Source organism: Lepisma saccharinum, chromosome 23 (assembly GCF_977018435.1).
Source record: "Lepisma saccharinum chromosome 23, izLepSacc3.1, whole genome shotgun sequence".
Classification (NCBI taxonomy): domain Eukaryota; kingdom Metazoa; phylum Arthropoda; class Insecta; order Zygentoma; family Lepismatidae; genus Lepisma; species Lepisma saccharinum.
The window spans coordinates 35,853,330-35,877,592 of NC_139251.1; the positions used below are offsets into that span (position 1 = coordinate 35,853,330).

The window sequence follows — 24,263 nt, forward strand, 5'->3', positions numbered from 1 at the left end:
TGCCATTCACGAGTATTCCATGCTACTAATCTTGTACCAAAGACAGTTTAGTAATAAAATATTTTTTAAGTAATACTGGTAACGTTTAAAAAAAAAGCTTTACTTAATGGTTGCACTCCACTTTTATTCTCCAAAAAAGAGCATAAAATCTGCAATGATACTGTGGGGAAATATGGTATTCTTTTAGCGATGTTTCGTTTTAGTTCCTTGTAACATTTTCAAGCATACATTATCAATATACACACAAATTTTACATGACTTGTCACTCAACCCTAACATACTATGATTCAGTTTGCCCTCTTTCTATGAATTTCATCCTATGACAATTTCATGTGCTGCGAGGTCCCACCTGTTCATTTCTCCTCATAGCAGGTGCAGCAAGGTGGAAAACCAGTTGTCATAGGTGAAACCTAGGGAGAAGACAAAGTGAATCATATGTTATTACGAGGGTTGTTTAATAAATAAGTACCCCTGTACTATAAAATGTGTTACAAAAATAATTTAGTAACACTATGCACATGTTTGACGAGCCCTATCTATCGCCTTCAAGGAACGATAGGCATTTTTCCCACAGACGTGAAGGTGCATGTGCAGAGGGGAAGGAAATGATGGAACATTGTGAAACGTTCGGCTCACGCCATTCGAGAGGAGGGCAACATGGCCGGTGCACGTGTATTGGACAGCTGGTGTCAAGAAGAAGTGCATGCTGTGATTCGGTACGAATGGGCAAATGGCTCGACATCCACTGACATCCACAGGAAGCTGGTTGCTGTGTACGGTGATGCTGTAATGTCTGTGCAGATGGTCAGAAGGTGGTGCAACATGTTCACCAAAGGCAGAGTGGGGATTTTTGATGAAGTTTGATCCGGTCGTCCCTCAACTGGCTCCACTGATGAGAACATTGCGAAAGTGGATGAACTTATCCAGGGGAACAGAAGAATCAAGGTTCATGAGGTAGCCAACAAGTTGAACATTTCTCTTGGGACCGCTTACAGAATCATCCATGAAGCCTTGAGAGGAGAAGTGTTGCAAGGCCTGAGCCCAAACTTTCTTGCACAGGGCTTTGATAAACTGGTGCAGAGTTGGGACAAATGCCTCAATGTGCAAGGCGATTATGTTGATAAGTAGTACTTATCTAGACATGTAGAGTTTGCATATATATATTACCAAATAAAAATATTAAAACATAGGGAAACTTATTTTTTGAACAACCCTCGTAGTAGGGACTTACAATGTTGTATAAAACAAAAACTATTCGTAACATAGACATGAAATTTGCAGTTAGGTTGAGGAACTGTGGAAGTTTCGATAAGACAGATTGTTGGTGTTTGTTGTTGCTGCTGATTGTTTTTCCAGCGCAACAATTGCTAAGATGGCTGCAAACGTTGTTGAAAAATCATATTGTGTTCTTGAACTAGCCAAAACAAACTCCGTTACTGTCGGAAAACCAGCACCTACTAGATAGTAGATCTACGATTGGTACAGAAAATTTGAAACAACAGGGTGTTTATGTAAAGGTAAAAGTCTGGGAAGACCCACCATGTCAGATGAAAAAGTGGGTAGTGTCCGTGCTGTTTTCCAGTGAAGTCCTCAAAAGTCCACAGCAAGGGCAAGTTTGGAACTACAAAAGCCACAACAAACTGTGTGGAAAATTTTATGGAAGAGACTGAAAATAATACCTCACAGATTGCAGTTATTACAGCATCTAAAGGAAGATGACAAGCTTAAACGTCGAGATTTCTGCATTGAAATGCAGGAACGTAATGAAGAAAAAAAATGGCTTCATCGAGCGGATAATTTTCAGTGACGAATCAACTTTTCACGTGAGTGGCAAAGTGAATAAACAAAACCTCCGAATATGGGGGACTGACCATCTGAGGGTGACGGTTGAACATGTGCGGGATTCTCTAAAAGTGAATGTGTTCTGTGCTCTATCCTGCATGAAGGTTTATGGACCCTTCTTCTTTGAAGAAGACACGGTAACAGGAGTTGCATATCACCAAATGCTAATGAATTGGTTGATGCCTCCACTGCATCAGGACGGGTGAAACTTCATCTTTCAACAGGATGGAGCACCACCTCACTGGCACCGAGGTGTTAGGACTTTTCTGGATGAAACCCTTCCACAGCGTTGGATCTGTCATGCAACAGACGACAACCGCACTCTTGCACAGTGGCCACCACGGAGCCCTGATCTCACACCATGCATCTTTTTTTTGGGGGGGATTTGTCAAAGACAAGGTGTACGTCCCCCCACTTCCTAATGATATAGATGAGTTGAAACAATGCATCATGACAGCTGTGAAAAGTGTAGACGCAGGTACACTGGGTTTGGGTTGAATTTGATTACGTATCGTCTTGATGTGTGCCGTGTGACACAAGGAGCACATATTGAACATCTGTGAATTCCCGAAACAAAACTTATAGAATTACTTTATGAAACAGTGAAAAGTGTTTCCTGATAACATAAATAGTTTTGGATTTATAGAGCATTGAAAGAATTTATTTCTTTTGTAGTAGCCCTGTATTATCTTGGGAACTATTAGGGCTGCAATACTATTTTAGAGCTCTAGTTCTGCTCTACAAAATGAGACTATAGAATTTTATGTAGCTGCTCAAGGGTGAAAATAATTATTTTTTACATCAAATTTTTTTACAAACCATGAAAGAAAAGGAATGAAAAAGGTGCTGAAGCATCAAAGAGGGGTAAGAAGGGGTAAATGTCCTAATATCACGAAAAGATGCAAAACTGTGCAACAAAGGGTGTTCATTTTACTTGATTTCATGTCCTAAAATACATATCTCAAACGATCGGTATGAAAACAGCCATATTTTTGGAAAGATGCTGCACCTTAAAATCCATTCCCTATTTATTAGTGTACAGTAACTAGCGATGCAAGGATGTGTGTTTATTGGTGGTATAAGCTTGAAACATTCTGATGAACCAGAATAAAACATCGACAGAAGAATAGGTGAACTTTTAAGAACATTGTTGTTTTCATTTGGGTTGTCCTGACTTGAAATCTTTAACTAAAACTGACTAAGTGCCAATATAAAATTTACCATTAACCAGCATTCTAGCAACCTGATATTAATTAGCAAACAATTCATGAAGAACCTGAAAAGTTCATTCAGCTTCATAATTAACGCAGACTACAGTAGGATAAGTCTTACAAAAGTAAACTGCATGTTTAAAAATTTACTTTATAAAAATATTACACATGAAGTATATTCTTATATACATAAAAAAAAAGTTGAAGAATTATGCAGTCAATTACAGATTATTTTCATATATATTGGATGGGTAATATTATTGGCAATAGGATATTGATTAACTTGTCCCATCTTTAGTTTTTACATACAGTATGGTTAAAAATTAATTTTAAGAATAAAAAGCTTATCAACAATAGGATAATAATTGCGGGCAATCTATCAGAACTGGAAAAAACACAAGTGCTGTTCCAATTATTACCTTTTTTATTATTATTAGATTCAGTTGTGCTATAATGCATCTTTCAAATTTGAGGTAAACCATAGAAATCCCTTGTTAAGCCTTCAAAATGACACTGCGAGAGACATCACAGATGTTCCCAAAGCAAGATTCAGCAAATGTGGGTTCTGCATAAAAATCACTTTAATGTATTCTTATTGCAGGCAATGTGTATACGTGTGACCCTCATTTTGTTCAGGATGCTTTCTGAGAGTGAAATGATGTTGGTAATGTCCAATAATTACAAGATGAGAGAACAGACATGTGATATTTGAAAGGTGGAGGGGGTTCTAACCTTCCCTCTATTTCAGCAGATTTTTACAAAAAAAAAAACATGCTACACTTTAATTCGAGATACATTGACCACTAATTAGGAATTTTACACATACGAGGATCATTCAGAAATATTGCAGACTAATTCTTATAAAGTAATATTCCTTAAAAGTTCTCTTCTGCAGCTATGCACAGACTCCAAAGAGTCTCGGATTGTTGGAGTATTCTTGGTCTTCAGCTGTCTCATATTTTTTTCCTTAAGGTCCTTTATCTTCTGAAAACTCTTTCCTTTGGGTGTTTTTGAGTTGTGAAAACTGAAGGAATTCACAAGGAGGTTAGATCTGGTGAATAGGAAGGATGATATCCTTTGCTTCCTAAAAAATCTTCACAATCTGGGCATTGTGGCATGGCTACAGGCATTCATATTTCTATTTTGGCCGAAACACGAAATGTGAAATAATACACTGTAATGTTCAATTTTCATGTTTTTAAAAGGTGTGAAGTGCATTCTCCTAACATGTTTTGTTATGAAATGATGTAAAATGAATGGCAAAATGTGGAATAAACTCAAACATGAAATTTAGAGTTTATTTACTGTAGCGACACTTTCTAAGAGTCTGGATTATCTTGTGAGTTATGCAACTCATGGAAAATTCATTAATTCTGGTGTAAATATTTGAGAAACAAAAATGGACTCCTTTAAGCAGGAATAAACTTAATACTTCGATAACTACGTAAATGTGCTATTAGAAGGGATATGTTTATTTTGTGTAATAAGTGTAGTTTTGAATGAAATTTATGGTTATATTCACCATTGTAACATCAAAATGCCATTTAATATATCACTTTTGATTCCAAAATGTGGCCAGTTTTTGTCCCAAAACGATCTTTTTTGACCATAAATACATGACTACACATTGCCACTTCCTTTGTCTCTATTGCCAGTTTGTGCATGTCATTTGTTTTCTCCCCCCAATAAATTTAGTATGTAATATTCCTGAACAGACCTTGTAAACACACACACACATAGAACAACCGCACAAGGAAAACACACACACAGATATATTTGAATTACATGCAGCTTTGATATACAAGCAGAAAAAGAAGCATGCTTTAGATAAAAGAATTTCACTTCCTACTGTGCACACAATAAACACATAAAACAGAATAAATTGTAAAAGTACTTTACCTTTCTGGGCGATGGTCCATTGTAGCAATTCATATTTCTAAGACTTTTGAAGGTAAATATCCATGCGTAAGGCACACAAAACGTAAACACACACTGCGTTGACACATGGCACCACACCAAAAACACACACAAATTCTTGTTCATTCTTGACAAACGTTCATATCACTCTCACAATTACACGAGGTTTCATGAATCAGGAAAGCTTCTGGAAACGCAAGCTTCCCCCTCCACCACTTCAGAGCAAAATTACATTTTAAATAAGAGAGGAAAGTTTTAGAACAAGGAAGTTTGTCAGCAATCTAAAAGCATACATTTCCTTCAATTTCTGTACACGTGCGGATGTATGTTATAAAAATTTAGAAACATTTAGACACAACTGCTGAATAACAACAGTGAAAATAACTGTGTAACTTAATCAGTCCATAAACATTGCAAACATAATTATTTTATCATTATGCTGACGAGTAAAGCACAGCTAGACATATATGTTTACAAGCTTAAAATTATAAAATTTAAGAAAAGAACTGTTACATGTTTCATGTAAGTTGTCTTCTGCAAATGCTAAAATCTTGGATAACTGAAAAATAACTTACCTTATTCATTACTATCTACAATAGTGCAGATCCATAAGATTTTTTTAGTGCAGAACTTAGTAGTGCAATACAAACTTTTTAATAATATAACCTTTTTCACATTTATAAAGTGCTGAAATATTCATGACGAATAAATACGAAACGGAAGGTAGCAAGTAAATTTGCCTGCACATAGTGTTTCAAACTGCCATATCTACTGAATGATTCAAAGTGAACCAAAATCACATTCACAATGTACACAAAATTAGCATTTTCATCAAATCTAGTTCATAGGGTTAGTCTCTTTCCTTTGCAAGGGCTGCAGTTATTAAATCTTCAAATAGTATCATGTAGCTGTTGGCATTGTAGAGTAAATTGTATTAATAATTGTAAATAGTATTAAATTTACTTTCTAAATGTTCTGACACTATAAATATGTTTATATATCAATATAATTGTCCCACATTCTAAATCTGGTACTTAGTTTAGACACAGGTGAATATTCAGTTGATAAGATATTCAGTTAGCAGGCCATGTAAGTAAATTGAGATTTAAAGAAGGTAAAGGCACATAATCATAATGCATCTTCACTATTGAATTTGAGTTTGGACTTATATTTTTCGTTTTAAGTCCACTTTATGCACAGATAGGCTAATCGGGACTGTACCTACAGTTTAAAGTGGGATCTGAACCACTATGTGCCTTCAGTGGGTATCCAACCCAGGACCCTTTGATTAAAAGGTGACCATTGTGGATGCCCCATTATGGTGAGGGCTGGGGAGCTATTTGAATAGTAGTGAGCTCCAATCTCAAAAAACAGAAAACAGTGGCGATAGGACTCAATGTACCGTTTCACTGATTCTATCACTGAAAAGCTGCTAGGCAGGTCTTGGACCTCAAAGAGTTTGTTGGACAACAGTTTTCTTTACTTTATGAAATGTGCTTATAATGGAAGCACACTTCATTCAGGTTTAACCCTTGGCTACATTCTAGCATCAAGCCATTTATACAGGGTGTATCATAAGTAATAGCGCAAACTGACACAGTTGAAACTACACGATAATATAAGCAAAAAAGTCTAAGTAAATATGGGTCTGCAAACGAGCCATTTTCGAGATAATTGCAAATGTGTGGTTACAAGCCACCACTGACTTCATTGTTTGTAAATGTCATGCTAGTTGGTAAAATGCTAATAATATAGTAATAATAATAATAATAATAATAATAATAATAATGTTTTCTGAGGCACTGATGTACACTTGTAAATGTTCGACTCTCGGGGTGCCTTTGAGCATGGTGTTTCTCTTGGTACAAGCCTACAGACTCCCGTGCATTGCCGTTAGCCAAACCATACATGAAATTCATATCTGCATACTCTTCGTTGCTGTAAGGTTCCATTTTCACTATGAAGTACAGCACAACTGATGTGACTCCCACAGCATGATTAGACTGTGTAGTGATTGTATCCTTTCTGTTTGATTACAACACCACCTCTTGGATATGTTCTGTTTTGTAAACAAAGAGCAAACCTCTGAATGCGCAAGGAGTAAAGCACTCGGTGTTTACAAAATGCAATCAGTGACGGCTTCTAACTGCACATTCACACATATTATTAGCATTTTAACAAGTAGGATGACGTTTAGAAACAATGAAGTCAGTGGCAGCTTGTAACCACACATTCGCAATTATCTCGAAAATGGCTCGTTTGCAGACCCATATTTACTGAGACTTTTTTGCTTCTATTATCGTGCAGTTTCAACTGTGTCAGTTTGCGCTATTACTTATGATACACCCTGTATATACTCAACAGTATAATATAAATAAACAATCTTTACATCATACAACGTAAGCTTGGGAAAGATAAAACTGCTTGAGCTGCTTAAGCCCAGCAATTGATGTGAATATGCAAAACTTTCATTGGCATTAATGACAGTGTTGTGAATGAACTGGTCCCACAAAGAATTCACGATTCTATGACATTAAGTTAACATTTGTCAGTTTGTACCAGAATATCTAATTGATTTTATCATCTGTTCTTAAACAAATGTACTATTTTGACAATTTGCTGAAGGACTATAAAGGAAGTGCACACCCCCTACCTTAGACTAACCAACTGTGAAAATCCTTAAAAAAAACTGGGTAGAATATTCAAGACTATGACTACTAAGCAGTAAAATTAGAGCTGAGTCATGACCAATTCTGATCAGTTTGAATTAATTGCCAATAAGCGAGCCCCCATGGCGTAGTAGTTAGCACATCGCGCTACTAAGCCAGGGGTCCCGAGTTCGAATCCTGGCCTGAGCATGGATGTTTGTTAGTGTCCATTCATCAATTTCATCATGTCATCACTCATCCCCATCTTTGCAAATTAGCCAAAAGTAGCACAAAAAGCGAAGTAAAATAAAGCAAATCAATCATAATTGACAATATGCTTCTGGTATTTAACATTGCTTTTCTGCCAGTTTTGGCTAATCACGATGGTAAGGAACAATCGTGATTACATGAGACTGATAACGAGACACCCATGCAAGGGCTCAAACCCAGAACTGAAATGATGAGTCCAGCAGTGTCTTTCAAGCCTGCAAAATTCCATGCTCAATTTTTCATTTTGCAGCAACAATGTATGAATAAACAAGTGAATATCTTGACTAAATAAAAGTTATAATATTCAATTTGTCCCTTGTGTGGACTTGTGAATATTTTAAAGCAAAATTCTTGTGGATTGAGAAATGCTATAGTTCTGCAATTGAATGTATTTATATTTTAACATGTACACACATTTTGAAAACTTTAAATTGTTTTGGTGTCCAAGCATTGGTAAAAGTATCAGAAGAGGTATTGATTCAGCTCAAATTAGAGTACTACCAAAGTGCAGATTACAATACTAGCATGGTCATTATCATTATCTCTACTATCAACCTAGGTGCAACAAATGAAGAAATGTAATTCACATTATCCTGAAAGAGTTTAAACTATAAGAGACTGATAATGCATTGCCTTGATCTTCAAACAATAATCAAATAAGATGCTTCAAAAAAAGTATATTAAAATCATATAAATTTTCAAGCCTCTAGCAAAAGTTTCTTCTATTTTAAGCAAAATAAAATTGCAATGCTTATTTTGGTAACTTTCTGCCAAAAAATATATAAATTTATGGCATTACAGAGATGCACATTTTACTTCAGTAACGTTATAAAAGCCAAATACTCAAAACAGCTGTTGTAACAAAGTACAAGCTACAACAGTATAGCAAGGTGCAATACAAATACTTACATAAAAATGATGTGAGCCAGTGTGGCTGATTATAGTGTTCTACTGCTACGCACACAGTATTGAAAAACACTAGCACTATAACAAACCAGTAAAACCACTGCGTTTTAACAGTATGTCTTATCCAGAACCTGAAACAGAGCAACATTTTAATAAATAACTAATCATATCCAAATACTCATATTAAAATATTCCAGTTTACATGAATATGGATAATTAACTACAAGATTTATATATGATATTTTCAGCACAATATACAATCTGTAACAGAATGTTTTTGCTGATATTACAATAAAAATGTTATAAAAAAGCATATTTAAAGAACAAAATTACATATACAGGGTGATTATAAAGAAAGTATATGAAAAATGCTAACAATAGAAGAAAGAACAGACATTGTGTCTTATCTGTTTGCGAGAAATTATGAATGAACAAATGTGGATTTCACCCAGTAGATGGCTTGGTCATACCTTGCCACCACTTTGGGCCATCTGACCATACTACCTGACCCCTTTGAAGTTTTATATCTGCAGTTTAATACAAGATGGAAATCCACCACATCACACAACTGGAACAATGGATTATGACTTCAGGTGCCGAGACTACACTAGCTATATTTTCCAGCAGTCCTCCTCCATGGCGTGCAGTCTAAGGTGCTGCGCTTTGCACTCCGACTGCAGGATGGCATGAGTTCAAGTCTGTCTGGGTTGTCTCTGGGTTCTCTGTCTGTGTATAGGACCGTTGGCAACCCACCATCGTGAGGAAATTGGGGAGCTATGAGTGAGTAGCGTAACCCGGTCTCGGAAATCTCCTATAATGGCTGAGGGATCGACGTGCTGACCCCACGTCACCCCATTCTGGTTGAAGATCTCCACACCTCTAGGTAGGAGGGAGGGAGGGAGACTGGCAGTTGGGAGATTGGCCTAGGCCCTTCAGGGGTTCTAGCTGGAAATGTCTATTGGTTCCAAGTGAAATTTCTATTGGATTGAATTGGTTTCAACTGGAATGAACTGGATTCAATTGGATGGCCAATTGGAATTAATTGGATTCAATCTGAATCTCAACTGAAACCAATAGAAAATGCAGGACAATTTCCAATTGGTGAATTGTATCCAATTGTAAGTTTGGAACCAATTGTTTTTAAATGTAGAATGAATTCATTACAACTGTGTGTACTAGTCATACTGGAAATTTGTACTGTATACAGTGTACAAATTCTTGTGTTTTTGACTATCTTCTACAGTGAACTGAAATGTACTGAAACTGAGTTGTAGGCATACTGTACAACTACTGTACTGGAAAAACAAAGTGACTAATAACGCGTGTGGATCACTGACAGCTGTGTCTAGACCAGAGTTATACTTATTTTGTGCCCTATTTTGATGTGTGTTTCAGTAGATAGTAGGGATGGGCCGATATGAAATTTTGGCCGATACCGATAAAGTAACGATATAATATTTACCGATACCAATAACCGATATTCTACCGATCCGATATAAAATTAGAAATGGTCGTTGAAGAACCTGAAAGGTTCATTGCCCTCCTTAATAAATGTGTGTTTCAAGGTGACTGCAGTGAAAAAGAAATTGCATATTTAGACATTTACTTTTTTAGAAATAAGGGCATGGAGATTATCCATAAAAATTACAACAAAATGGCAGAATTTTGCACTAAATTATCAGATATCGATATATCGGATCGGTAAAATAATCGGTAATTTTACCGATAAACTGATACACCGATATGCCTATATCGGCCTATACCGATAGAGTACCGATTAATCGGTCCCATCCATAGTAGATAGTGCATTTTGTGTAATAAAACTTGTTTAAGCAGGAATATACAGTGACTTTATAATAACCCATATAATAACAAGTACTATATTTCTTAAACTAGCAACATCTCAATACTCTCATGAATTATTTGTCAAGCCATGTAACTGGCTTCTTTTGTTTTTTTGTATTATTGCCAGTCATTATTCTATCAGTAGTACTCATGTTTACCTCTGTTGCACAAAATTTGAATAAAAAAACCCTCTTGAAATTTGGGACATAATTTTGACTCTCCCTGTATGTTGTGAGAAAAACAAACACAATCACTTACCTCAACCTTTTTTCTTTTCTCCAAAATTCTGCACAAGATCCTTTAGATCCTACTTTTGACTTTAGATAGGAAGCACGAGGAAAGCCTATAAGTACAATGAAAGATATACATGTGTTACGTTACATATGTTCTACTCTGTGTGTGACTGTGTGTATATAAAATGAAGAATAATTGTTCTCAATGTATGGAAACAGACAGGTATTCATTCCACAAGCACAAGATGAACATTTAACATTTTAAAACGTTATCAGTTACATATTATAACCTTTGTGCCTGCAATGTAATACAACGTAATTACAGTATTTGTTAACATGTAAGTTCCAGCATTTGACAGAGATTGATGAGGAAAAAAAATATTAAAATACAAGAACAAGTTTTGAACACTATAACGATTTCTGCTGCAAGAAACACAATTATTAAACAAATATAAGTGCACATGTATGATGTTATTTGAAGAAATGTGGTGCTATCTTTAATGTAGAAAGCATGTAATGTATATCCAACATGTAACATGCCTTCAAATCTAACATGTAGTGCATTTCAAATGTTTGCACTGTAATTTCCACATGAAAAACTGAAGTAATAGCTCCATCTAGTTCGCTACACTTTTTGACTCTCTTCGGACCGAAGCATCTAGTTGGTTACACGGTGCAACACCGAGTCATCTAGTTTATTGATTTGGAGTTAAGTAGTGTATTTGGTGTCTGCACTACCTTCCAGACTGGTATGTGTGGTGAATACTAACTAATCACATGGCCATTTAAAGCAGCAGACAGGCATTTGTTGAATCTTCTGAATTTGAACACCATTTTCAGTCTAGTTGTTTGAACGTCATTTCCTTGCACCACCCTGACACTCGATACACCTGCACTGCACCAAGTGTCAAAAAGTGCAGCAAACTTGATGGGGCTAATGGGTCACATTGCATTACAGCATACACATCTTTCCATTCACAAAGAATGGAATGTATTGTAAATTGTTCAGTCAGGAAATTGCTGTTCTTAGGAACATATTAAAAAAACAATAAATTCCCACAACTTACACCCTATCCTAAAATAAAAAACCTTGAATCACATATTGCATTTTGATTTACACCATTATCTGGCTTGTTTGCTGAAAAGGAATATAAATCAAAGGCATTTGAGTGTGTGTTTTAATGATTCAATAACAGCAATTTTTCCTTGACTGTAGTACCAAGAACAGAAAGATCACATGACCATGTCATGAACTAAAGTGGATAACCATTTGTTTACTGTTACAGTGACTGCAGATGAAATGTTCCCTTTTGCTTGTTCCCGAAAGACCCCATGTTGTCTTATTTGTAACTTCCTTCCATTGCTTCATTGTCAAAAAATTCAACAATGTTAAATCTTACATCTATTTTCATTGTGCATGGTTTTACCCTTCATGATGATACAAACAGTTGGCAATGAATGCAGATGATGACAATATGTTGAAGAATGCTGCACATATTGCCAATGCAAGGATGGAATTACATGGCAAGCAGCTGATTGCATCACCCACATTCTCTTTTCTTGCTGGAAACAGTGGTCATATCACGCTTGCACAGTAACTGCAAGTTTGCCCTTGCATACAGTGAATAATAATGATGGCTGTAAGAATAATCTTGCCGGTGGAGAAGTATGGCCAGACAGCAATGAATGAAACAAAAGCAGCAATGACATTGTGAGTTTAGGGGAGGCCATATACGTGTTCACAGTGAAGAGAAGAGTGGTAGGGTTATGATTCACATGGATGACCTTGTTGAGAATGTGAACGTAAAAGTGTGAGAAAATGTTTGCTTCTCAATTAGTGCTCTTGCAATGGAATTTTTAGGAATGTTACAGACTACATTGTCCCAAAGTGTTACTGATTGATTGATTGATTTGGTGTTTTACGTCCACTTTATACGCAGTAAGGCTAATTGGACTGGGCCTACAGTATAAAGTAAAATCCAAACTACTATGTGCCTCCACCGGGTATCAAACCTGGGACCCCTTGATTACAAGGCGATGATGCTACAACTGTACCATTGATAAGGCCCAAAGTGTTACTGACATATTGGGTTATCAGAAACTGTGTGTACGAAAGTAAGGTGTTGAAAACAGCAGTGCTAGATTGGCTGAACTCCAAAGTGGTTGTACAATGGGTACATAAAAGCTTGTTCCATGATATCAAAAGTGCTTGGGAAAAAATTGTGACTATGTACAAAAATGAAGTGAATATGTATGTGTGTTTGTAACCACTGATATTTTTTAGTTACACTTCCTTTGTTATTTTTTTATAAGCAATTTGCCTTTACTTTTGAAATGCACCTGAATCTTTGTGTTAATACATGAAGCTTCTTCCCAGCTTTGCACTATTCCCTTGTACCAAAATTTGCAATAATAATATTAATGTTACCTTAATTTAAGTATCAACTACAATACATTATTTACAACCATTTTTCTACCAGCTAGAAATATACACAAAAGAGATAAAGATTAAAGTTTAATAATATATAAAATGCTAACAAACAATACACTACAGTAATGTATTTACTTGCTCCAACCTACAACAAGCAATATAAAATACACAAGTCACTACCAACAACAGTTGACCATCAGGAGACTCTACAAAACTAGGCTAATAATATCTGAACACCATACTATGCATCTTAACAAGCTCTAATTCAATCATAGTTAACTCGAAGTTTTCTGAAACAATTAATATTGTGTGTGAATATGCTGCTCTCTTGCATTTATAAGTCCTGTTTGGTAATACTTATGATCTACAAGTTTTAAAAATGCTTGCACACTATTAGTACTTATTAAAAACACTATATTATACATAAAATACAGTAACAATTAGTATTTGTATTATTTAGCATTGCTTTTTGCCACATTTGACTATGATGAGGATGAGTGATGAAAGGACACTAACAAAGAACTAGCGCAGGCTGGGATTTCAATCTTGGAAGTTCAGTGAAGAGATCTAAAGTCTTACCACTTTGGCCAATGCCAGGGTATCTGTTTTTGAAATTTCCACTAATTTTAAGAAAGCGCTATGATATTTTAAAGTCTGTAAAATTACCTACGCTTAGAGTTTTTTCTACAGCATTTACGTGAATCTTCATGCAATTTGCTTTCAGTGTTACGTACGTAGATATTCACAATAGTTTCACGGCTACATAAGCCTATTAATTTATTGAGAATATATAGACAACAGCCATTGACATTGGTCAACATCCAGCCGAGCTTTAATGTGCTCGGCCACTGAGCTGGTAAGTAAAAATTAAGGCTGAGCCAATATGGAAGTATTGCTATTGGCCAATACCAGTCATATCAGTATCGAAAACAATTGGTTCACGAAAAGTATTAGTAATGTCTGCACGACCGGACATTAATGACCTGTGGTGGCAGCAAGATGGAGCACCGCCACACTATGCCATACCAGTGTGAGAGTGGCTGAACGAAACATTCCCGTAACGCTGTATCGGTCGATGTGGGTCTGTGGAGTGGCCAGCTCGGTCTCCCGATTTGATAACACCGGACTTTTTCTTATGGTGTCTTTTCAAAGACAAAGTGTATTAACATCAAATACGCAATTTGGCAGAGCTATGGGCAGCTATAACAGAAGAGTTAGACAGGATACGCTCTGTCAACCTGCTTGTGACAACGTTGCTCTTCGTCTCCAGGCATGTATTGATTTGGATGGTGCATTGGTGGACCATGCCATGGAGAACAGAGATTAAAAATTTGTAAGGTTTGAGATTAATGTGTTTATGTTCATGTTCCATTATGATGGTGTTAATAAAATTGCTAGTTTCTTTACCACAGTCTGTGAAACATCATATACATAATTATGGGCCACCCTATACCATACCACACTTTTGCTTAGTCCGAGTATCCAGTAAAGTACACAAATGCATAATTTTACTAAATTTTGTCACAGCATCGAGCAGTAAAGGATACGTAAAAGGTTAAATTCCCTGTGCTCATAGATTTAAAAAATGCATGTGTAGCATCACTTTTCTACCACTTCTTATCATGATAATCAGGATGAGTGACGAAGTAATGAATCTGATGGGACACTCACAAATAGCATCCACGCCCAGGTCAGGATTCAAACGCGAAACCCCTGACATCGTAGCATGCTGTGCTAACTACTCTGCCACAGAGATTGGCCCTGTGCTCATTGCACCATACCATGAAGGCAGATACGTAGATGGATATGAAGGTGCGCGTTTATCTATATATTCACGATTTTGACCATTTTTTGATATAATGTGATCAGCAAGCTATCTTTACCCCTAAAGTTTATTAGAAACCACTTGATGCAGGGACAAGATAAAAAAATTCTCACTTCCGATCAGGAACTGAACTTGGGTCTCCTATATGGAAGTCAGACACCTAACCGACCGGACTCCCACAGCTTCACAGCTAAAGTGAATTTCCTAATTCAATGACAGCTTTTTTCAGTATTCCATACAGGGTTTCTAGAAATTAGTTATACAAAAGTAACCGTTAATTGTGAAGAAAGTGTGTGTGTAACAGAAATGGTTTATACATTAATGAATACAGCATAAATTCAAGTTTATTGTCGCATGTTGTTAGTTTCAGATGCCGCCACTGGAGGCGTGAGAGTTTTTTTTATCTTACACAAGTACCGACTTGGATTGGTCGTGGTGGAATGATTCCGTAGCCACCTCATCGACGTTGCTAGGAAGAGGGGGAACAAACACACGTTCTTTATTGTAACCCCGGATAGAGAAATCCATGGGGCCAATCAGGCGAACGAGATGGCCATGGAGTCGTTCCACCACGACCAATCCAAGTCAGTACTTGTGTAATATAAACAAATGCTCATGCCTCCAGTGGCAGCATCTGAAACTAACAACGTGCGACAATAAACTTGAAGATATGCTGTATTCATTGATGTATGAACCATTTCTGTTACACATACACTTTCATCACAATTAACGGTTACTTTTGTATAACTAATTTATAGAAACCCTGTATATTATAATGTTTTTCGAATATTTTAAACAGTACTCGAATTAAGGGAGGAGCATGGGGGATGGTATCCCCATGGGAACAAAATGTTTGCAAAGCATAGCATCCCCCAGTGCTAATTCCAAGGCTCGACCAAACATCCCCCCAGCTAACATTATCCACTTCAGGCCCTGATTGTAAGCCAAATTCTGGAAGAGTTATGCAGTATAATTGCAATGGAATATGTATAAACTAATACTCATAAAAATACTGATGAAATTTTTATTTTTACAATGTTAAAGTACTATTATCAGTGGGAACTGGAGAGTATTTGGACACTGTTATGAGTATTGACTCATACCCTGTGGTGTATATTGTGAAAGGCATACTCTCAAAATACACACACAAACAACCACATTATAAATCATAAAAATATGTCAAAAATTTTCCCATGGTGCACCATGCACTAATATTACTAAAATTTAACAATTATTGCTCGAGTGATGCCCTAAAATTACTAGGGTTTTGGTTTTTTGATATGTCTACACAGAAATTTGAGTAGAATTTGTTATGCTCTCAACATAGGGAGGAAATTTATTTCAGTCTACCATCATGAAACATATAAACCAATTTTGCTTACATACAATATGAGAATAAGCCTAAAATTTTATGACAGTTATTGTAGTCAAAATATTCACAATCCCCCCTCACATTTCCTCCTAAATTACACACAACATTGTGAAAGTTTATTGAAAAATTGCAGCTTAGAGTTTAGTTCCTTACAATTTGAAGGTCTTTGCAAATTGTTCATGTAGCCACATTCATTTTATAATTAACGTTAAAAAGAACTTATGTTTCTTACATGTCTGAATCTTTTTAGTGTGCTGGACATTTTGACATACTGCACATACATATTTTTCAAAAGCCAGTCCCCAGTCATTTTTCTGGTGCTGTTATCAGCGATATGAATATAAAAATTGAATTCTTTCTTCTAAATTCCAGTCTAAGGTGCACCATGTAATGAATTCTGTCAAAATTAATAAATCTTACCAGACACAAATTTCATATAGATCCTTGAAATAAAAGAAAGAAAGAAAATTACCATACTTGTATTAATTACACTTAGTGTAGTTTATATGTAACATAGAGACCAGCATATTCAAACACAAAATTACCTTGTGAGGAAATAATGTCAAAAGAGGATAATATGGTAAAAAATCAGTTCCAAGAATATTACCTCAAATTACAAGATATTACGATATATTTCTTTCCACTTCCCATTAAAATTAATTACAACATGGACGAACTATAATTTCTGAGGTTGATTTACATGTCTAGCATAGACAAAGCTAAAAGGATGTATTCCCCAAGAAAAATATGATACAAAAACACTACATTCTCTTCGAGTTAACAGCAAAATCAATTCTAACCATGCCACAAAGTAATGTTATTATGGTCAACAAATATATAAAAAACTCTTTGGTCTTTTCAAATTAAACCATTCCACCTCAAAAAGAATCTAATTTCAAGCAAGTCAAAGCATAAAGTACAACCTCATAGGAAAAATGTAAAAGCGGAATAGTTTGTATTCTTAAAGCAGTTTGCATCAGTTACTCTTGTAATACGTAATGCAACTACTGTACTGGTACACATATCCACTTTAATAAAACCAGCATACTCATGCATACTGCAAGAAATAATTGATTAATTGTAGCAACCAAAGATATAATTCATTACTTGGGAAAATTATCAGTCTTGTTGCAAGTAGACTGGCTGGGAGAATAATTATGTTTTCTACCAACACAGCACCTTATAAAATTATTCGGTAAGCCAATTAGACTCATTTGCTGTTATAATATTTACATAAGGTTCTTTTTCCGAAACTGAAAATACAGCATCCTTTGTTTTTCCTTTATTTTTGCTCACAGATCTAGCTGTATGCTACGGCAGTGTACAAAATAGAACAGTCATATATCCCTCTTCATCTTCAATGCTTACACGCAAATTCATGCAGCAGTACCGGACTGGCAGTCTGGCATACATTTGGGCCAATGTTTCATTGGTGCTCTAGATATACATAGACAATTTGGCATAGTTGTCTTTTTTGTATCTCTTGAAATAATTTCTTTACGTGTAAATTAAAAGAATACTAAGTAATAGACCAGTTTTGGCATGTACTTACCTTGCTCTCAAGCTTTCACCACATCATGTGGCTTCCTCAGGAGAAAGGACAAGAATAGTCAAGATTTAAGACACGGGAAGGTAAGTTAAGGTTAAAAAAGGTTACAGTCAGTTGCCAGCCAGACATGGAATAGGAAGGAGTGACAGGGCACTGCATACTTTCATCATCTTTTTAACTTTTTAACCTTAACTTACTTTCCCATGTCTTAAATCCTGACTATTCTTGTCCTTTCTTCTGAGGAAGCCACATGATGTGGTGAAAGCTGGAGAAGAAAGCAAGTACATACCATAACTGGTCTTTATTACTTAGTGAAATGATGGCATGTGGTGTAAGTTATGCCCTATCTAAAAGATAAAAACTAGATAGTAATGTTGGTTTTTGCCTATTCGGTAGATGCACATATCAGTTTTCTAACTATGTCATGAAAAAAAGATGTATGTAGCACTTGCACTGTAGAATTCTTTTCTTTTAATTTACGGTTTTTACAAGCAATTAAATACTTTAAATACTTGTAACACTTTGGGAAAACACTTCATCACACATTTATTTGTACTCTGATCCATGTTACTGTTATTGTTAATGCCAAGTACATAAACAGTGAAATGAGGTATTATTTTTTATCTTCTATCTATATATATAAAAATGGATGTATGTGTGTGGTTGTGTATGTATTTTTGTTCCAGCATAACTCTCGAATGCCTGGAGCAATTTCAAACAAACTTGGTACACGTATCACTTGCAATCTGGAAAGAATACTTTGTGGGTAAGACACCCCTGGCACTCCTAGGAGCAGGGTGGGAAGGGGTGACATGTAAAAATAATCGTAAACGACCGATATTAAATTCCGCACAGACAGACATCCGTGACTCTATGCAATCCCGCACAATGATAGTGTTTCTCGGGTTGTCTAACATTCAGGCTGATATGACTTCGTGTTGCGAAAACACCCGATATTAGTGTGGAATCCGTAGTTTTCGGAGTCGCTCCCAATGCGGTTCAACTCTAAGTTCATCACCTATTGGCACGGGCGTGAAAAATAAAATGCCACAAATGACCTAGATTAGTGTCGAATCCATAGTTTTCAGAGTCGCTAAGCTAATTGGCGACATTCATGATCACATTTAAAATTTGTTATATTTTACACTATAGTTAGAATTTATTATTTTCCTGTTTATTATAAGATTGGGATAAATAAATACCCGGGCAACGCCGGGTAATCAGCTAGACTCCTATAAAAGTCCAAAGTTATCAACTGAGAATCCTGTCATATTATAAATATAAAACCTGAATATTATGAGGCACTTTACAATCTATTTCTTGTCTACAAGAAAATTTCCCCATGTGTAAAACAGGGAACTCAATAGTGAATCTGTATTTCCACCTGCATTACTTAATTACTTCCAATGCTCTTTTTTTTTGCAATGAACGAGGCCTCCGATTTGTTTAAACCTGTCTCCCAAAATGTTAGACTAAAAAAAAAAGTTTAATTGCTTGTAACAACTGTAAATTATAAGAAAAAGATTTTGTAAAGTAATACAGTGGAACCTCGATTTTATGTTTTTCAGGGATAAAGGTGAAAAACTTAAAAATGCAAGAAACTGTAAAAGTGGGAAAAATTTTACAACATTTTACTATGTTCAGACCACGAATATTGAATGTACACCAGTATCATAAGTCCCTCCAGGATTTTGAAGTTCGACAATGCAGTAGCAACACACATACACAAGTTGAAAGCATGACCAGAGTTAGAGAAAATGTACAAGTTTGTTTCATGACAGATGCTTTGGTTTAGTCACTTCTTTCTCCACTAGGAGGCATTTTCAGGTGAAGAGGAAGCTTTTTTGTGTCCTACAATTTGCTAAAACTGAGTCAAATGTTATAGTGGAAGGTGTGATTATGTTAAAGTTCGTGTTTACATGACTCATTTACCAGAGATTGAACAAAGAATCATTGATGCAGTTGCTACCATCAATGTTAATGTGTTGGTACATATGTGGCAGGAGCTAGATTACAGGACTGATGTATGTTGAGCCACCAGGGCAGCACATATCGAACATTTGTAAGGCAGTTAAAATATATGATTTATTGACATGCTCTCATTCCTGTGGGTGAGTTACGAAACTTCCTGTATAACTGGGAAAAATTTAACAGGAACATACAATTCTGGTTCCACTATACTTTACAAACTTTGTTGTTGTTATTATTATAACAATATTAACACTCTACAGAGGAATCAAGAGAGCTGCTGTTTGTCACTGAAATATGAGGGTTATTTTTTAAGTAAGGTCTGTTTTGCAATAAAAATGAAGTAAGTAAATGTTTTTCAAAAAAACAATTATTTTCTGAATTGACATACACTTCTCTATTTTTCTACATAATTTCCTTGCTGGTTTAAACATTTATTGTAACAAACTACGAGTTTTTGGATACCCTCCTCATAGAACTCTGCGGCCTGTGATGATAGCCAGTTACTCACGGAAGCTGAGTTAATTGTTGTTCCTTGCAGCAAAAAGTCCACTAACAAAACACCCTGCCTGTCCCGAAACACAGTTGCCATGATGCTGCTCAAAGAATGCCGGGAGCCTGCACGCACACTCATTCCCACGTGCAATTTCAAACAGTATTCACAAACGGACCTTGCGCCTAGCGACTACCACCTCTTCCGCCATCTGAAGACCTTCCTGGGCGGCAAATGTTCAAACACTGATGAAGAAGTGAAAACGACCGTGAGTAACTGGCCATCATAACAGGCGGTAGAGTTCTATGAGGAGGGTATCCAAAAAGTCATACTTCGTTACGATAAATGTTCAAACCAGCAAGGAAATTATGTAGAAAAATAGAGAAGTGTACGTCAATTCAGAAAATAAATGTTTTTCTTTGAAAAAAACTTTTACTTACTTCATTTTTATTGCAAAACAGACCTTACTTAAAAAATAACTGTTGTAGTAAAAGCAGAAAATTGAGAAGTAAAGAACTGATTACTCTCCGTCTCTTATAATCTGATAAGATTACCATTATGGGACATTATTTTGGTCTCTGTTGATGTGAATAATGGTTTAAAAAAGAAAAAGAAACTAAAACTTTTGTAACCTGAGCTTGACATCATGTTTGATTGTGTAGGTTAAGTTTCATATTTCTCTGTTGCTGTTTTTGTTGATTGATTAATTTAGAAGCAGCACTGACTTCATTAATACAGGTTGCGGTCTTGATTGACTGATTGATTTGATTTCTTTTACTTCGCTTTTTCTTCACTTATGGCTAATTGCGAAGATGAGGTTGAACAATGATATGATGAAATTGGCGAAGGTACACTCACGAAGAACACCCACGTCCAGGCTGGGGTTCAAAACCAGGACCTCTGTTGCAAGTTGCAGTTTCTAGGCTGGATGTGGATGGCTGGACATATCTCCATTTTTATTACAATTACTGAAGGCAGTAGTCCTTCGAAATTTGATTGATTTGCTTTACTTTACATAGCTTTTTGTGCCACTTTTGGGTAATTTGCGAAAATGTGGATGAGTGGTGATATGATGAATGGACACTTACAAACATCCATGCCCAGGCCAGGATTCGAACCTGGGACCCCTGGCATCATAGCACGATATGCTAACCACTCTGCCACGTGGTCCGGCTCCTTCGAAATTAATCACTCAACAAGAACACTAATGCGGAAATACGAAACGTTACCTACAAAATGCTTTCACCATCTATACTATCCCATACCATGAAATCATGTATGATATTGTACAGATTAGCTAAAAGTTCAACTACTGAGTAAAGAAAAAAAAACAATTTTAATGAACATATATTTGAAAATGATGTCATCAAATGTAGTGCAATGAATTCTAGAGTGATGTAAGATTAATGGCTGGTTGCTGGAGGCCAAACAGGTTTGGTAATAGTAAAAAGTAACCAGTTGTAAACAAGTAATCATTATTTTATATCTCAAATCAACTTTCTTCTATACTTGCACCTCCTAAGTTACCCAGGATACAGCAGTATTTTAGAAATATATTCCACTTATTAATACCAACATTCCTCAATTGCAAAGCTAAGGGGAAATTATCTTCAAGAGCACATGCCCTACAAATATGCATTCAAAAGAATTTATCTTGGTTGAAAGAAAATATTATATTGCATTGTACTCCATTGCTTGCTAAGATGAATTCCACTAATGGAAAAAACTGCAATGAATTTTTGTAAGAAGTAGGTGAATTGTATTTTTAGGACACATAACCAGTCCTGTATATCCCAATCATGTATTGAAGTTTTGGGGCTTCAGAAGTTAATTTCCTTTTTTAAAAATGCACATTTGTGTGTATTATGTAAATTATTGATTCTGCAAGTACGTACAGCAATTATGAATTGGTAAATTTCAATTAATGTTGCATACTCCCAGAAATTTAGCCTGTTTTTGAAATTTAAGGATCTATTATATGTGATTGTTCTCCACAAATCTGGTGTAAGAATTGCAATCTGAATCTGCACTGATTAAGTAATAATTCAATATTTTAGTTATACCATGGAATAATCAATGCCTGCCTTTCATTTCTTGCTAACAAGTTTGCGTTATCTAGTGTACAAATGATACAGAACATTTTAATTTATTTACTTACTGTTTTCAAGATCAATGCAAAATCCTACATAGTTATGTAGCAACATGTGTAGGGGAAACTTTCGAATTTAAAATTTATATATTTGCATTTGCAATGTAACATACCATTTCTGTTTAGCATAACATTGCAATTATTCAGGGATTAATTTCTATTAATGTTTTGTAATTGTAGTAATTATTATAATTTTAATATTAAAACTTCAATAAAACAGGTTTTCCTTATATGAAAAAAAAATGAAAATTATTTAAAATCTTCTATAAGGTGCTGTAATAAGGACCATCAGCATGCTACTTCTAGCATAATCTTAAGAGTTAACTCTGAAACTTGCCAATACAATAATTTCTCCAAAATATAATATGTATATATTATGTTCCATCTTCCACAGCAAATCTTTTCTATAAAATGAACTACAAAATACTTCAAAATACAATGGGAAAATAATCTACTAATATCTAGACAAATAACTAATTTTGCAGCAACACTACTATTTGACAATGCCCATACCTTTAAGCTTTTTCTTAGGCACTGAAAGAAAAAGTACTTGGTAAATTTCTGAAGTCTTTATAACTTCTCTTTTTTTAGGTGACAGTTACAATTATATAGAAACACACATGTATTCAAGACCAATGATGTTTTCCTTAAGAGTAGTGAAATTGTAACAAATAAAAGTATTAAATTTTATTCATAGTAATTGATAAGTGGTTCTGCTTCAGAAAAAAAAATTAAGGAAAATGTGATTTTTGATGGTTTTGTTTCTAGATTTTTTTTGGACAGAAGAATGCCAAGAGAGAATAAAAAAAGTCTTTTTAAAATCCTCCCCTTTAAAGAACCCTATTTAAGAAAATAAACATATTGTAAATATTATCAATATGAACCTTATGCCACTGTAATTACATAATACAAAATAATATTGCAACATGGCTTTTATGATCGATATTTCTTGTAAATTCAAGGATTCCCAACAATTCACTTAATTTCTGTTGAACTCATTATATGGATATGATTAATAACAAGAATAAAAAAACTGTTAACATATGATAAATAAAACAATGCCGTGTACTTATAAAATATTGTTTCTATTTCTCAAGGGATAATAATGTTTGTGCAGTAATCTTATTATCTTAAACAAAAACATTAAGTGTATTAGGTGGTAAATAAATGTATTTTTTCTGTCGTGTCAGTCAATTTCTAAATACTTACATTTTTGACAATCTTAGTTATTTTTTATAATTCTACCTATAATATTTCCTTCAATGAATAAGTCTAATGGAAAGTAGGGGCCAATATTCTATGTAAAGATTAATATAAACTGATTTGAATGTGAATACAAAATATAGCATTTACTTCAAAAAGTGTTCAATAATTAGATTAACTTTTGAAGATACAATGCAATAAATGTTATTATACATATGGAAAACATCAGATTTAGTATTCCCTAACAAGCTATAAATGTATAATATTGTAATGAAAATTTAATATTTTAAAAACTAACAATCCACACAAAATATTGCATTCCTGAAAAAAATGCATCTAACTGTTGCAAACTCATCTCTTTTGTGAAAAAAGATATGAGTGTCCTCGAGATGTATTATACA

At 35.1% G+C, this 24,263-nt stretch overlaps 1 protein-coding gene across 9 annotated transcripts in view; it reads right to left on the reverse strand.

Moving 5' to 3' along the window:
* cac (calcium voltage-gated channel subunit cacophony) overlaps nt 1-24,263 on the reverse strand; it is a 248,158-nt gene that overhangs the window by 198,222 nt on the left and 25,673 nt on the right. For all 9 annotated transcript variants that reach the window (XM_083109913.1, XM_083109914.1, XM_083109912.1 and 6 more), the window contains exons 8-9: nt 10,898-10,982; nt 8,798-8,925 (exon numbers count right to left, since the gene is read on the reverse strand). In XM_083109913.1, coding sequence (XP_082966039.1) covers nt 8,798-8,925; nt 10,898-10,982 — 213 coding nt within the window. The remainder of the gene's footprint in view (nt 1-8,797; nt 8,926-10,897; nt 10,983-24,263) is intronic.